Raw genomic sequence first — 13,171 nt, 5'->3', positions numbered from 1 at the left:
TGTTGTCTTAAGGATGTACTTAGGTGAGGTTTGGGAATTTGTGTAAAATGTTCGGACTCCTCAGTGTTTTTCCATACAATACTATGTAAAATATTTTGCCCCATAACACCCATTTTTTTTCCATATAGACTTTATAGCTCATGAAAGGTCAGTTATCAAAATTTTAGAAGATTCTTGATTTTCTTTCGTTTGTTTTGAGACCCAAATAATTCCAATGGAAATTTAAGGTAAAATTACGAGTCAGCCTTTTCCCGCCATATTTTAAATCTCAAATATCTCAAAAGGGACTGGGAGGTCATGACCTATCAATATTTTCAGCTTATCTTTATCATTAATTGATGCTCAATAAGCTTGTAGTATCAATTTTAATTTCTTGATTTACTCATTTTTACCTAACCTCACCTATTAAGTACATCCTTAAGACATGCCTAAAAGTCACACATACAAAGAGATAAAATGAAGGCTATATGTCATGGAAGATGCATGCATTATATGGTTGACGTGAAAATATCATTCTCTAGAACTAGGTTACAAGGAAAAAGTCAGTTACACTGTGGCTATGTAGGTAGTACCTGTATTATCGTGATTATAGGTGAGGGGGTCATAATAAGGCCACTGATATGATGAAATATGTATTTGAATGACGTAATTAACAGATGAACGAAATGGGAAAATTTCAAACTGCCAAGGAAAGGAACATGAGGAATTATTCTTAAAATAAAATATTTAAATATTTTTAAAATGCATTTTTGTATTGTCAACCTTTTTAAAACACACCCCTTAAACTTTTGGGGGAAAACGTTATTAAATTTTAAATTAAAAATAGAAAAGTTGAAGCAAAATTAATAAAATACTTTCTTACAGAAATATTTTATAATGTATTGAAAAAAATAATGGAATTTATTGTATTTTTATAAATTTTCTCAAAACAAGACAAAGAAATTTGTTTGTAAGTATTACAGAATAATTTGACCTGAAACATTTAACTATCATATATAGATATAGGAAGATGTGGTGTGAGTGCCAATGAGACAAACAACTCTCCATCCAAATAGCAGAAAGTGTAAATTAAAAAAATTAAACCATTCAAACGGGAAAACCACAATCTAATCTATATAAAAAACAAGAAATGAGAAACATGTATAAATTACTTAAACAAACGACAACTACTGTACAACAGATTCCTGACTTAGGACAGGTGCAACCATTTGCAGCGGGATTAAACGTTTTAATGGTACCAAATCTTCTCCCTTTTTTTGAAACAATAGTATAACATCACAACATAGAAAAACACACGATAAATATCAATTGGAAGGCTTAACTCAATATGCATTGATATGTCCATATAAGTTATTTAAAAAGCAACACTTTAAAAAGCGCAAAATAATAAAGCCCTAATTGCACATAGTCTTCTTCGATATATGAGAAGTGCAATTTGTGGTAAAAACATCATTTTAAGACTGTAATTGAAAAATGACAACAAACAATATGCAACATTTTGTTAGTACATCCAAAGTCCAATCAGATATATGATAGCCATATTGATACAGTGCATCCTGCAGACCAGCACAGTATAACACATGCACACTTTAGGTATTTGTCCTTGTGTCAAATGTTAGAAATGCAAGGAAGATAATCTATTTTTTATGATAATCTTGCAAAACACACATTTAATCTTTGAAGGGGCACCATTATCTTTGTTCAAACATTAAAGTACATTTAGTGCTAGTAAACTACTATAACATTAAAAATGAGTGTTTATCTTTTTTTCACAGTATGTCAAGAGTATTTCATGTATGAATTAGTGTTGTTGATATTCTTGAAAAGAGAACAAAAGGATAGTTCATTTTTGTAAACCATTGTAGAATGAGCTTCTACAGCAACAAGTTTTTGATAAACCCAAGATGCTTTTAAAAAACATTTCATGCCAAGCCCTCCCCTCTCTTGTGCGGAAAATTTGGTTGATTATTTAGGAAATCCCTGAAGCATGACTGGCCCTCTATGACAGTCTGTCTTTTTATTATGCCCCACCTGAGTATGCCACCTATGATAGTAGAGGGGCATTATGTTTTCTGGTCTGTGGCTCCGTTCGTCCGTCTGTCCGTTCGTCCGTCTGTCCGTTGTCCGTCCATTCGTTTGCTCGTCCCGCTTCAGGTTAAAGTTTTTGGTCAAGGTAGTTCTTGATGAAGCTGAAGTCCAATCAACTTGAAACTTAGTACAATTGTTGCTTATGATATGATCTTTCTAATTTTGAATTTGAAACTTAGTACAATTGTTGCTTATGATATGATCTTTCTAATTTTAATGCCAAATTAGGGTTTTGACCCCAATTTCACGGTCCACTTAAAATAGAAAATGAAAGTTGGAGTTTCAGGTTAAAGTTTTTGGTCAAGGTAGTTTTTGATGAAATTGAAGTCCAATCATCTTGAAACTTAGTACACATGTTTTCTATAGTATAAAATTTTTAAATTTTAATACCAAATTAGATTTTACCCAATTTCACGTTCCATAGAACATGGAATATGATAGTTGAGTGGGGCATCTGTGTACGTTAGACACATTCTTGTTTTTTATTGATTGATTTTTTGATAGGATGATATCTGTTGACAAGACATTATAAATACATTGTCAAGCTGTTGCTACACTACATATATAAAGATGACATACAAAAGATATATGTATTCAATATTCTCTATTTACAAGAAACAGATCAAACTTGTGATTAGCTGATTTGTTAATTTTATGGTAAGTTAGAGAACATGCAAATGACAAAAAATGGTGGGTTTTTTTGTAGGTACAATTTACCATCAAAGCCTATAGTTAAAAATTTCCATAAACAATTACCGGGTACAAATGGTTTAGATGCATTGGTGGTCATCATATTACTATTTGGAGGTTTAAAAATGTGTAGGATTTATGTTTAGGACTTTTATATTTTTTTTGTAAGGACTTTTAATTACTTATAATCCCCAAGGGTGACTGGGGAATAGAAATATGGTCACTTGGTCTTCTTCTGACCGGCAGTAAAATGCTTGCTGAAGTGGGGCGTCTGTTTGGCTGTGCAGGATGTACAAATTTGCAGCCACGTCCTGAACATGCACCAAAAATTTGCCACTTGACATTAAGCAACCAACAAACAAGTAATCAATTAATTACTTAAAATGGGAACTGACTTATCTTTCAAAATATTCAGTTGTCCAATACTTTTTTTTAATATTTACATCAAAACTGTCATGCAAAACAATTCCCAAAGGTACTTTTTGATTGTGGCACATGGAAAGCGTCTGCTTTTCAAATATTCCTATTTCATAATAATTTTTCCAATGCCATAGAATGCCCTTTTTATATTGATTTTATTCTGTTTGTTAAATTATATAGTTTTTTCATCTTCTGGCCGTTTAGATGCACAATGATGTAATAGTTGTACATCCTGCATTGAATTCGGTGTAATGATAATATAATTATAGCTTTCAGAACAAATATCGAAAATCATGCCATTGTTTGAAGTGTTCTCATTTTTTTAAATTTGATTCTTTATGGATTAATAAGTTAATCCTCTTTAAGAATACAATAAGTCATTGGTCTTTAAAAGTATCAATAATGATTCAAAATATCGTTGAAGTAGAGTAAAATTAAACAAAATTATCTTTATTTTCAAGTAGAATAATCCTTAAAGGAACAAAATTTACGATATCCTTGAACTCGTGGCATTTACTTTCACCGCAAATCATTCGGAAACAAATTTATAGACCTGTATATATGTCCCTAAAATCCACTGCAACATTTGGATAAACTTTACATATAGAGATAAAAAGTTGTGTAAATTTTACATCAAAGACGGAGATCAAAGGAGAACGTTGGTACCTCTCAAATCTCAACATCTTCAAATATCTTTGCTACCCTCATTCCTAAGCCTTGAATACATAAGGACATGCAATACAGATTACGGTTAAGTGTTTCTCCATTCTTAAAACTAGTACAGCTGTATTTTTCTAGTAGGTCATTGTTTTGGTTTTTTGAAGCAAACTTCGCATTTTAAAACATAAACATAAAAGATATTGAATAAATAGGGGAAATTAGTTTTATGTACAGATTTTAAAATAAGAGGATATGATGTGGTATTATTGCCAATGAGAGGACTTTCAACAGAGGCTGAATGACTAAGGAACATACCCTAGTCTAGACAGAGGTCTGTTGGACATAACATCTTTGTATAATTCTACAACAATGTTTAATTTCTTTGAAAACTCCACAGCTGATAATTATTCCCCACCCGACAGCACTCCGTCCATTTGTCTGTCTGTCTGTCCTATCTAATTAAAATTAAATCTCTGCATTTGCTCATTTTCTATGCTTGGTAACTGCATGGATTTTCAAAAATTGCTTTTATAAAGACTTTTTGTTTTAAGATTATGAAAAAATAAATGATGGGGTTAACGGAACAACATGAATAAAACTAGAAGATTCCAAATATCTGACAAAAATTCAAAAATAACATCAGTGAACATATCCTGAAATGACTCTTAAAGGCATATCATCAGGACTCCAAATAACCCCCATCAGAGACGTCCTGGCTGCAGGACAAATACCTTTCAAATTTAGAAATGTAGGACTAAAATTTCATTGTCTCCCATAAAGAAAATTTAGCTAATTTCCTAAATTTAGAAACTTATTTATGAACTCCATGGGTGTAAATTAAGGTAATTTAGCAGATAAGAATTCTATCTTTAGAAATTAGATTATTTTTATTTTCTCCTTTTCTCAAGTTTGATTTGGTTCTGTGACCCATGGTTTGTTTTTGTTTTGTTTTTATTTGTTTTTTGTTTTTTGTTTGTTTTTTGGAGATCTAGGTCAGGGTTTTTATTCTGGCAACTACGGTAGTAAAAATATTTATTACTTGGTTGTTAGAATCATTTTTTGAATGTTTTCTGTTTTTGTGTTTGCCCAACAGAAAAAACAAAGTACCATTGAAACTTTTGTGCACATTAATTGAATTTTGTTTTAAGAATAACTTATTTTGTAGTAAACAGTAGATAAATAGTCTGACCTATGTCTGGACCTTGTAAGGACGACCAAATGGACGAAAAAATTTCATTGAAAAATTCATTAAACCTTGTCAAAACAATGAAAATGATGATTATATCGAGCTATCTTTGATGGAATGCGATAATATATATTATCTCACTGGGTGACATTATTTGACAGTTATCATTATTATCACCTTATATACAAACAGGATCTGAAGATCAACCCGGACAAAAGTGTAGAATGACTGCTGTAGGGGGTAACTATTACAAACATGTTTCACTCCCCTGTCTTGTCTGACACCATATTAAGGTTATTGAGTTAATTGAACTGTTTGTTTGGGTTGCTTTTTATCGGGGTTGAAGTGTTAGCAGTGAACATTTGACTGATATTTTATTATCAATACATGTTCTAAACTGTGCTGCATATTTGGTTTTGAAAGGGTCATTTTGTAGGATTTTGTAATGGAGCAGTCTCTTCTTCATTGGGCTGTTTGAATAACTGTTTTTTTTTCACTTTGAAGATCTTTGAATTATATATAGATATGTGTTTTTTATTTTTTCATTATGTTTGAATCATTTTTTATATTGTTTCTGTTGAAGTTAACTTTCTCCTTATTCCATCTTTTTTTTAACTTGCTGCATTTAGCCCAGGATGATAAGCTAAATTGTTATTTTATAATTTGAATTTTGTGCATTATTTTAATTTCTCTCTATCAATTTTGTATTTAGAATGATAATTGTATGGCAAACAGCAGCAGATTTGTTCAACATATAAAATGTTATCTTCATTTAATTATAAGTTTTCATCGGAGAAAACTGTGGACTTTTTTTTTACTTGATTTCGAGGGCAAAGCTTTTAATTGGTTTAATACAGACTGCCCAAACTGCAAAATCAAGAATTTTGTACCAATGAAAATAAAAATCCACAAAATCATGCGACTTAATTTTTTTAAACTATTTTGGACCACAAAATCCAACTAGTATGTGCATATTGATCTAAAAGAATGGATCACTGATTTTTGTTTTTGTTTTGTAAATTATGATGTCAGAAATTTTTTTTTTTTTATCAGAGTGGTTGTGACCAGAGGACAGGATTTAACTTATGACATCATATTGGTTTACGAATTTGTATGTGAGATAAAGTATATTGTGTGTAATAAAATTGAGAATGAAAATGGGGAATGTGTCAAAGAGACAACAACCCGACCAAATAAAAAACAACAGCAGAAGGTCACCAACAGGTCTTCAATGTAGCGAGAAATTCCCGCACCCGGAGGCGTCCTTCAGCTGGCCCCTAAACAAATATATACTAGTTCAGTGATAATGAACTTCAACTAATTTCCAAATTGTACACAAGAAACTAAAATTAAAATAATACAAGACTAACAAAGGCCAGAAGCTCCTGACTTGGGACAGGCGCAAAAATGCGGCGGGGTTAAACATGTTTGTGAGATCTCAACCCTCCCCCTATACCTCTAACCATGTAGAAAAGTAAACGCATAACAATACGCACATTAAAATTCAGACAGTTTTGCTGATAGTAAACAAACTTATGGGTTGACTGTTATGTTTTTCCATTGTGATTCATACAGTTACAGCAAGAAACAAATACAATTTAAAGATACAAATCTTCAACAACAAACTGTTGTTTTCCAATTTAAATGACTGTTTCTTTACTTTTCATGTAACTGAAACACAAAATTGGCCTGGGAGATCATTTGTTATATAAAAATAGGGTATTAAATATCATTATTGTTGATCAGAGAGGTTGTGACCAGAGGACGGGATTTAACTTATGACATCATATTGGTTTACGAATTTGTGTGTGAGAGTGTTGCGTAACATTGACATAATTTGTTTACGTCTTCCGTGTTATTGACATTTTTAAGTTAAATAAACGTTATAGAGATTCTGATGTCATTTGTTTATGATTTCATTTTGTTTTGTTTTAGATTGAAGAATCTGATAGCATACAAATGGGAGCAAATTTTTGTTTTCATTTAAAGATTTTTAACAACATATTTTAAAATGGCAGAATTCTGAATTCTTGGATTTATTCTTACTTATAGAAAAAAAGTTAAAAAAAAACTATTGGAATTAAAATGTCTTTGAACAATATATCTCAATTTTTGTAAAATTCCTGAAGACAAGCTAATATATAGTTTTTAAAATGAGTGAACCCTAAAATAACAAGCCACTGAAATTAGTTTAATGCAACACATGCACATGGTGAGAATTTATTGTCGTCTTTAGCTTGGGGCATTGTCAGTTTGTTTTCAATTTTGTATTTGAATATAGCTTTGATATCTTTCGCCTTTCTTTGCTAAGGACCAAAATTTATGTAATAACGGATTTAATTTAAGTAACTTCTGGAATCCAAATTAAAAAAGACCTGAAAAAATATGTTTAACACTTTTTTTTTGCAAGATATTTCAATTGTTTTGTCGATGGTCTGTTTGCTTGTATTCGTCTGGCCTTGTCATACATATTTGTTAAATGTAAAACACGTTCTTGTCAGGTTAAGCAAGAAAGATGAAAGCCTCACAGTCTCCTTTGAAATCACTTTTGCACTACATATTATTTATTACGTTTGTTATCTATTACGTAACAGTATGTTTTTTAAAAGGAAAGGATTAACTTTCAATTTGAACTACACTTTACAAAATATTAATAAATAGGACATGCCTTTGACCTACTTTTTACTCAGTGACAGAGAAACTCGATCAGTGGATTTAAAAAAATAAACAAATCAGTGCAAATCGGTAAAAAAAATTGTTTACAAAAATTAATGTAAACAATGTCAAGGTCTTCAAAATCAAAGAAATCTTCTAGAAAAAGCATTAAAAACAAAGTTGATAGAAAATAAAAAGACATATTTGAGCAGAATGAGTACAATAACATTAACATATAATTTTTTCTGCACCAGATGCCAATTTCAACCATAAATGGCCCGTCTTCAATGACTTTCATAATCAAAATATTTGAAAATCAAAAACTTATTGAAAACTGGTAAGTTGTAAACCAAAAAAGATCAACAAAAGATAGACAATTTAAGCTGGACAAGGAATCAGATCTTTGCATGAGGGAGATGTATGACTTAATTCAAAATAAATTCCAAAATTTTTAATTTTGTAATTTTAAATTATACCAATGGTTTAGAAATCATGTTATCTGCCCCAAGTATTTGTGCTTTCTACTTTCTTTGATGATGGTGTTGCATGTTTGTTAGTTGGTATGGTCAGCCATGATATGAAATGTAACTCACTTATAGTGGTGGGCCAGAGGGATCTTTTTATTGTGTCAATACATAGGCTTTATAACAGTATCTTGAATCTTTTGTTTTTATACAGAATCTTTCTCATTTGTACTTTTGTTTTATATCTTTTTTTTTTTTATTAAATGCGTGTTAAATATTGGCCACTGAATTTATATAAAAAAACTAACTTCTCATTGGTAATTAATATTTAACTTAATTATTTAATGTGTATGAAATATTTGCCACTGGATGTTAAGAAAGCATCATTCAAGGGGTTCAAGCAGTTGTCTTCCCTATAAAATCTTTAGTTTTTATACTGAATCTATGTATGCAACTATTGTCTTATCTATTTATTTAATGGGTGTGAAATATTTGCCACTGGATGTTGATAAAACCTTAATTATTCATTGCATCATAGCAGTGGCAGATCCCAGGGAGGGTTTCTGGGGTTGAAACCCCCCTTTTTGGGAGGATTGATGCATTTGAAAAGGGACATATGGTTGGACCCCCTTTCTTTTAGGTTAGGAACCCCCTTTTAAAAATTACTGCATAGCAGTTGTTCTCTTTAGAACACTTGGTAGTCCTAGCTGACTTATATGCCAGTAGTGCTTTGATTTAAATTTGAATAAGGTATTCTGTCTTACAAAAGAAATTGACATTTTTTGGAGCATATATAAATGGTTTTTTTTTTTGTGTTTCAAATTTCCAGTTGCAACACATGTTATCATACAAAAAAATTATAATTGGCAAAGCATTCAAAGGGAGCTTTTATCTTAATATAAACTTTCTTGTGTTCTATATCTTCAAAGTATAAATGAATGAATCAGTGTTTCAAAGTCAATCAAGGTAGCAAAACAAGAATCTTTAGTGAAATTCACATTATCACGTATATTTCAGTTCCATGTTTATACTTTGAGATTTTAACAATGTTAATGGCTTAATTTTTTCTTAACAAATGAAACATATTTTGTCTTTTGGATACAAATTACATGTACAAATGTACTACCTTTTTGTTTAAGACATCTTTTGATTAAGATTTTACAAAATTGCCTTGAGCTAGAACACCAACATATAGTACTAAATAATTTGAGTTTAATATGGACATATGTAAATTTGTTGGAAATATTTTAAGTACTCCCGGTATGTAATTAGAATATAAACTGTTTAATATTGAAATTGTTGTAGGATTTGACAACTTTTATATCTTTATATTTTTCAAATTTAGAGATAAAGAAAACTGTTTCTATGCCCCACCTACGATAGTAGAGGGGCATTATGTTTTCTGGTCTGTACGTCTGTTCGTCTGTGCGTCTGTTCGTCTGTACGTCTGTTCGTCTGTACGTCTGTTCGTCTGTACGTCTGTTCATCTGTACGTCTGTTCGTCTGTCTGTCCGTTCATCTGTTACTTAAAAACTTAGTACACATGTGCCCTATGATAAAATCTTTCTAATTGTAATGCCAAATTAGAGTTTTGACCCCAATTTCACAGTCCACTGAACATAGAAAATGATAGTGCAAGTTTCAGGTTAATGTTTTTGGTCAAGGTAGTTTTTGATGAAGTTGAGGTCCAATCAACTTGAAACTTAAGTACACATGCATATGGTCATTATGATATGATCTTTCTAGTTTTAATGCCAAATTAGAATTTTTATCCCATTTTCATGGTCCACTGAACATAGAAAATTATAGTGCAGATGGGCATCTGTGTACTATTGACACATTCTTGTTTCAAATGTAAATAATTTTCATTTCTGAAAATTTTCTTTTGGAAAAGAGCTTTTACCTTTCTTTTGGAATGTTATTGCGAACCCTATCTTAGTTTTCCATAGATTCACCTGCAAGTTACCTGTCCATTTACAACTTTTGTAAGTCCTATTGTCCCATCTAACAAATACAACAGGTATTGTTCTCTGTGTAGTTTATTCACTGGGACCTTTAAATTTCTTCTAGGAGAAATATATCACTCATTGATTAATTTACCTGACCAAAAAATTATCTTCTTTTTTATTGAAATACTTCTAATAACTCACATAAACTGTATGCAATATTGTATTTATTCAATATTATCATTAATATATTTTCAATCTGTTCAATATAAGATCTGGTTTAATACTAAAAAGTTTATTTCAGACACATTTTTTAGTATTTTCCAATGAATTTACATGTTTTTGTTGTTGTTCATTTATAGACTTATGTTTATGAAGACCTTAATTTAAAAATAATAATATTCAATTTTTTATTGATCAAACACACAAAAATATTGAATATTTGATCAGAAATCAACTTTTAATTTTTGAATCAGTATTACAAATGTAATATTGACCACATTAAAAACGAGTTACTCCAGGTATCGAATAAATACAACACCACATGCAGTTTTGTGAGTCCTTACTTAGTATTGGTATAAGTATTTTTTCTTCATTGACAGTTCAATTTTTTACTCAGGTAGATTAATCAATGAGTGATATATTTCTCCTAGAAGAAATTTAAAGGTCTGAGTGAATAAACTACACAGAGAACAATACCTGTTGTATTTGTTAGATGGGACAATAGAACTGCCAAAAGTTTAAATGGACAGGTAACTTGCAGGTGAATCTATGGAAAACTATCATAGGGTTCGCAATAACTTGTTTTTTCCAGTCATATACACAAAGTTATGAGTTCACCAAATATATATGGGAATTGGACCTGACTTTTTTGAAGGACAATTAACGGAGACTGTAACCTTTTTGCATGCATTCATCATTCAGGGTTTCATTGTTTTATACATGTCTATGAATGTATTCTTATATTTTGAAAATTTTTAGTTAAAATATTGTAAATGAAAACAGATTTATCCCAAATCAATTTATTAGTGTGTTATATTTATCTTTTGATCAGAATATTGTTTGTCAAAATTAAAAAGCAGTAAACAAAAACAAAGAAATGTCGCACACCAATTAGATCATTTAAAGCAAATTCTACGTAAATAATCTGTTATTATATACAGATATTCTTATGCTTGAAAGACATCGGACAATGACGAATGCAGGTACATTTGTACATGCAATCAATGATCAAAAAACATGTTTTTACTTTGACAAACCCTTGTTTGGTCTGTCAAGATTAAATTACATGGTGTAACTATTGCTCTCATGGTATAATATATCTTCATTATATATTTGTTCATCTATTATGTAAATTTCATATCATATTTCTTTAATTTTATTTATCTTACGTATTCTGGATAGAACTAGAAAACTCAATTATCAAGGTTATTTGAAAGAAAAAAATATCTGTTTTTGAAAAACAAAATTTGTTTAAATGTATAACTAGTGCTTTTTACATGGTAATTTGAAATACCATTTAAAAGTTATGTAAATACCAAAATTACTTTGTCCAAAATTGCTCTTTTCAAATTTTGATAAACTCCTTCTCATCCTGAATATGCATGAAATATTTGCCACTGGACAATTAGCAAACAATAATCAGTTAGTTAATCAAAATATGAAGCATTTGAATTTCATAAACATCAAATTTGTTTTCCTTAATTCTCCAAATGTATCTTCAAGGGCCAATAATTTGGATATTACATAAATTTAGCCATATCTTTGTCAGGATCTGCCCATGGGAGGAAGATTACCATAAAAATTTGTCTTTTTAAATAAGGGAAGGCATTGATTTATAGCTGACAATTCATCTTTTTTTGTTGAAGAATTTCTTTCAAATTCTTCCTTATTATTTTTTAATTGCTTTCAAATCTGCAGATATTATATACTTTTCCTATACAAAAATTAGGATTAGAATTAGATAAGTTGACTATTACGTAAAATTAGCATTAATGGTATCAGTGAAAAATTGAAGTTTCATCCTGGTTGGTGAAAATTATGGTTCATATATTAGATTTATAAAGTTAAAGAAAATGTTTTTAAACCCTTTACATGTTGTCAGTGTCAATGAATTACCGAATTTCAAATATTTTGTGAATTTAAGTATAATTTCACGTTATAATCTTATTAAATTAAGATAAAACTTTTCTCCATGTATTGATAGATTTAAAATATTGGAAAAATTCATACAATTCAGTGTTTTTCTCCCTCCCCGAAGATACACCTGTACAATAGATAGATAAACTGTTTATTCATGTTCCATTTAAATTTATTCATATGAACTCGTGACCTTATTTTTCTTGACTATAAAACAGGATGAAGACATCAAGAAATCATGAGTTTCAATTCAGAGGAATCAGAATCTACACCACTTTTACGTGGTCATCGTGTGTCTGTACAAACAACAAGAGGCCTAGCTTGTCGAAGAAAAATGGTGCAAGTTGGAAAATTAGCTAGGAAGCATATAAGTAATGCATGCTGTAATAGTGAAGTTTGGAAAACAAGATTTCCTATTACAAAATGGATATTGAAATACAGGTAGGAATATTTTATTATTATTTTCATTTTATTTCAGTTGCTAGTAAAAATTCTTTATATGCTGTAAAAATTAAGAATTTTGTAAATTCTAGGTTTTTTTTGTATATGTTAAGATTTTTATCATTTTTTTCATTTTTTTTTTTTGCTTTTAAAATTGGATAACTAGAAATTTAGAAACAAATATATTGTCAATTTTATCAATTTTCTTAAATGTGATTCTCTTTCGCATTTTTTTCATTTTTTTTTGGTTTTGCTTTATCTATTAAATTATCATTTTCCTAAATTTTAATTTTTGGGAATTTTTTTTTTTGCTCTCTCAACAAACATATTAAAAAAAGTCATGTTCAAAGCATGTTTCTGGGTTAACCTTTATCAAGACTGCAGAGTAAAATTTAAAAAAAAAAACATAGTCAAATACATAGATGGAGAAAGAATTACAATAAAAATTGATTGGCCTAAAATGTCTATGATTAAATTCTTAG

General features: G+C 30.0%; 1 protein-coding gene across 4 annotated transcripts in view; it reads left to right on the top strand.

Moving 5' to 3' along the window:
- LOC139489765 (sodium-independent sulfate anion transporter-like) overlaps nt 1-13,171 on the top strand; it is a 63,392-nt gene that overhangs the window by 29,672 nt on the left and 20,549 nt on the right. For all 4 annotated transcript variants that reach the window (XM_071276579.1, XM_071276578.1, XM_071276577.1 and 1 more), the window contains one exon: nt 12,467-12,689. In XM_071276579.1, coding sequence (XP_071132680.1) covers nt 12,487-12,689 — 203 coding nt within the window. In that variant the 5' untranslated portion in view covers nt 12,467-12,486. The remainder of the gene's footprint in view (nt 1-12,466; nt 12,690-13,171) is intronic.

This window comes from Mytilus edulis, chromosome 9 (genome assembly GCF_963676685.1).
Source record: "Mytilus edulis chromosome 9, xbMytEdul2.2, whole genome shotgun sequence".
NCBI lineage: Eukaryota > Metazoa > Mollusca > Bivalvia > Mytilida > Mytilidae > Mytilus > Mytilus edulis.
The sequence above is the reverse complement of the archived record's forward strand: the minus strand, read 5'-3'. Positions and strand labels throughout refer to the sequence as shown.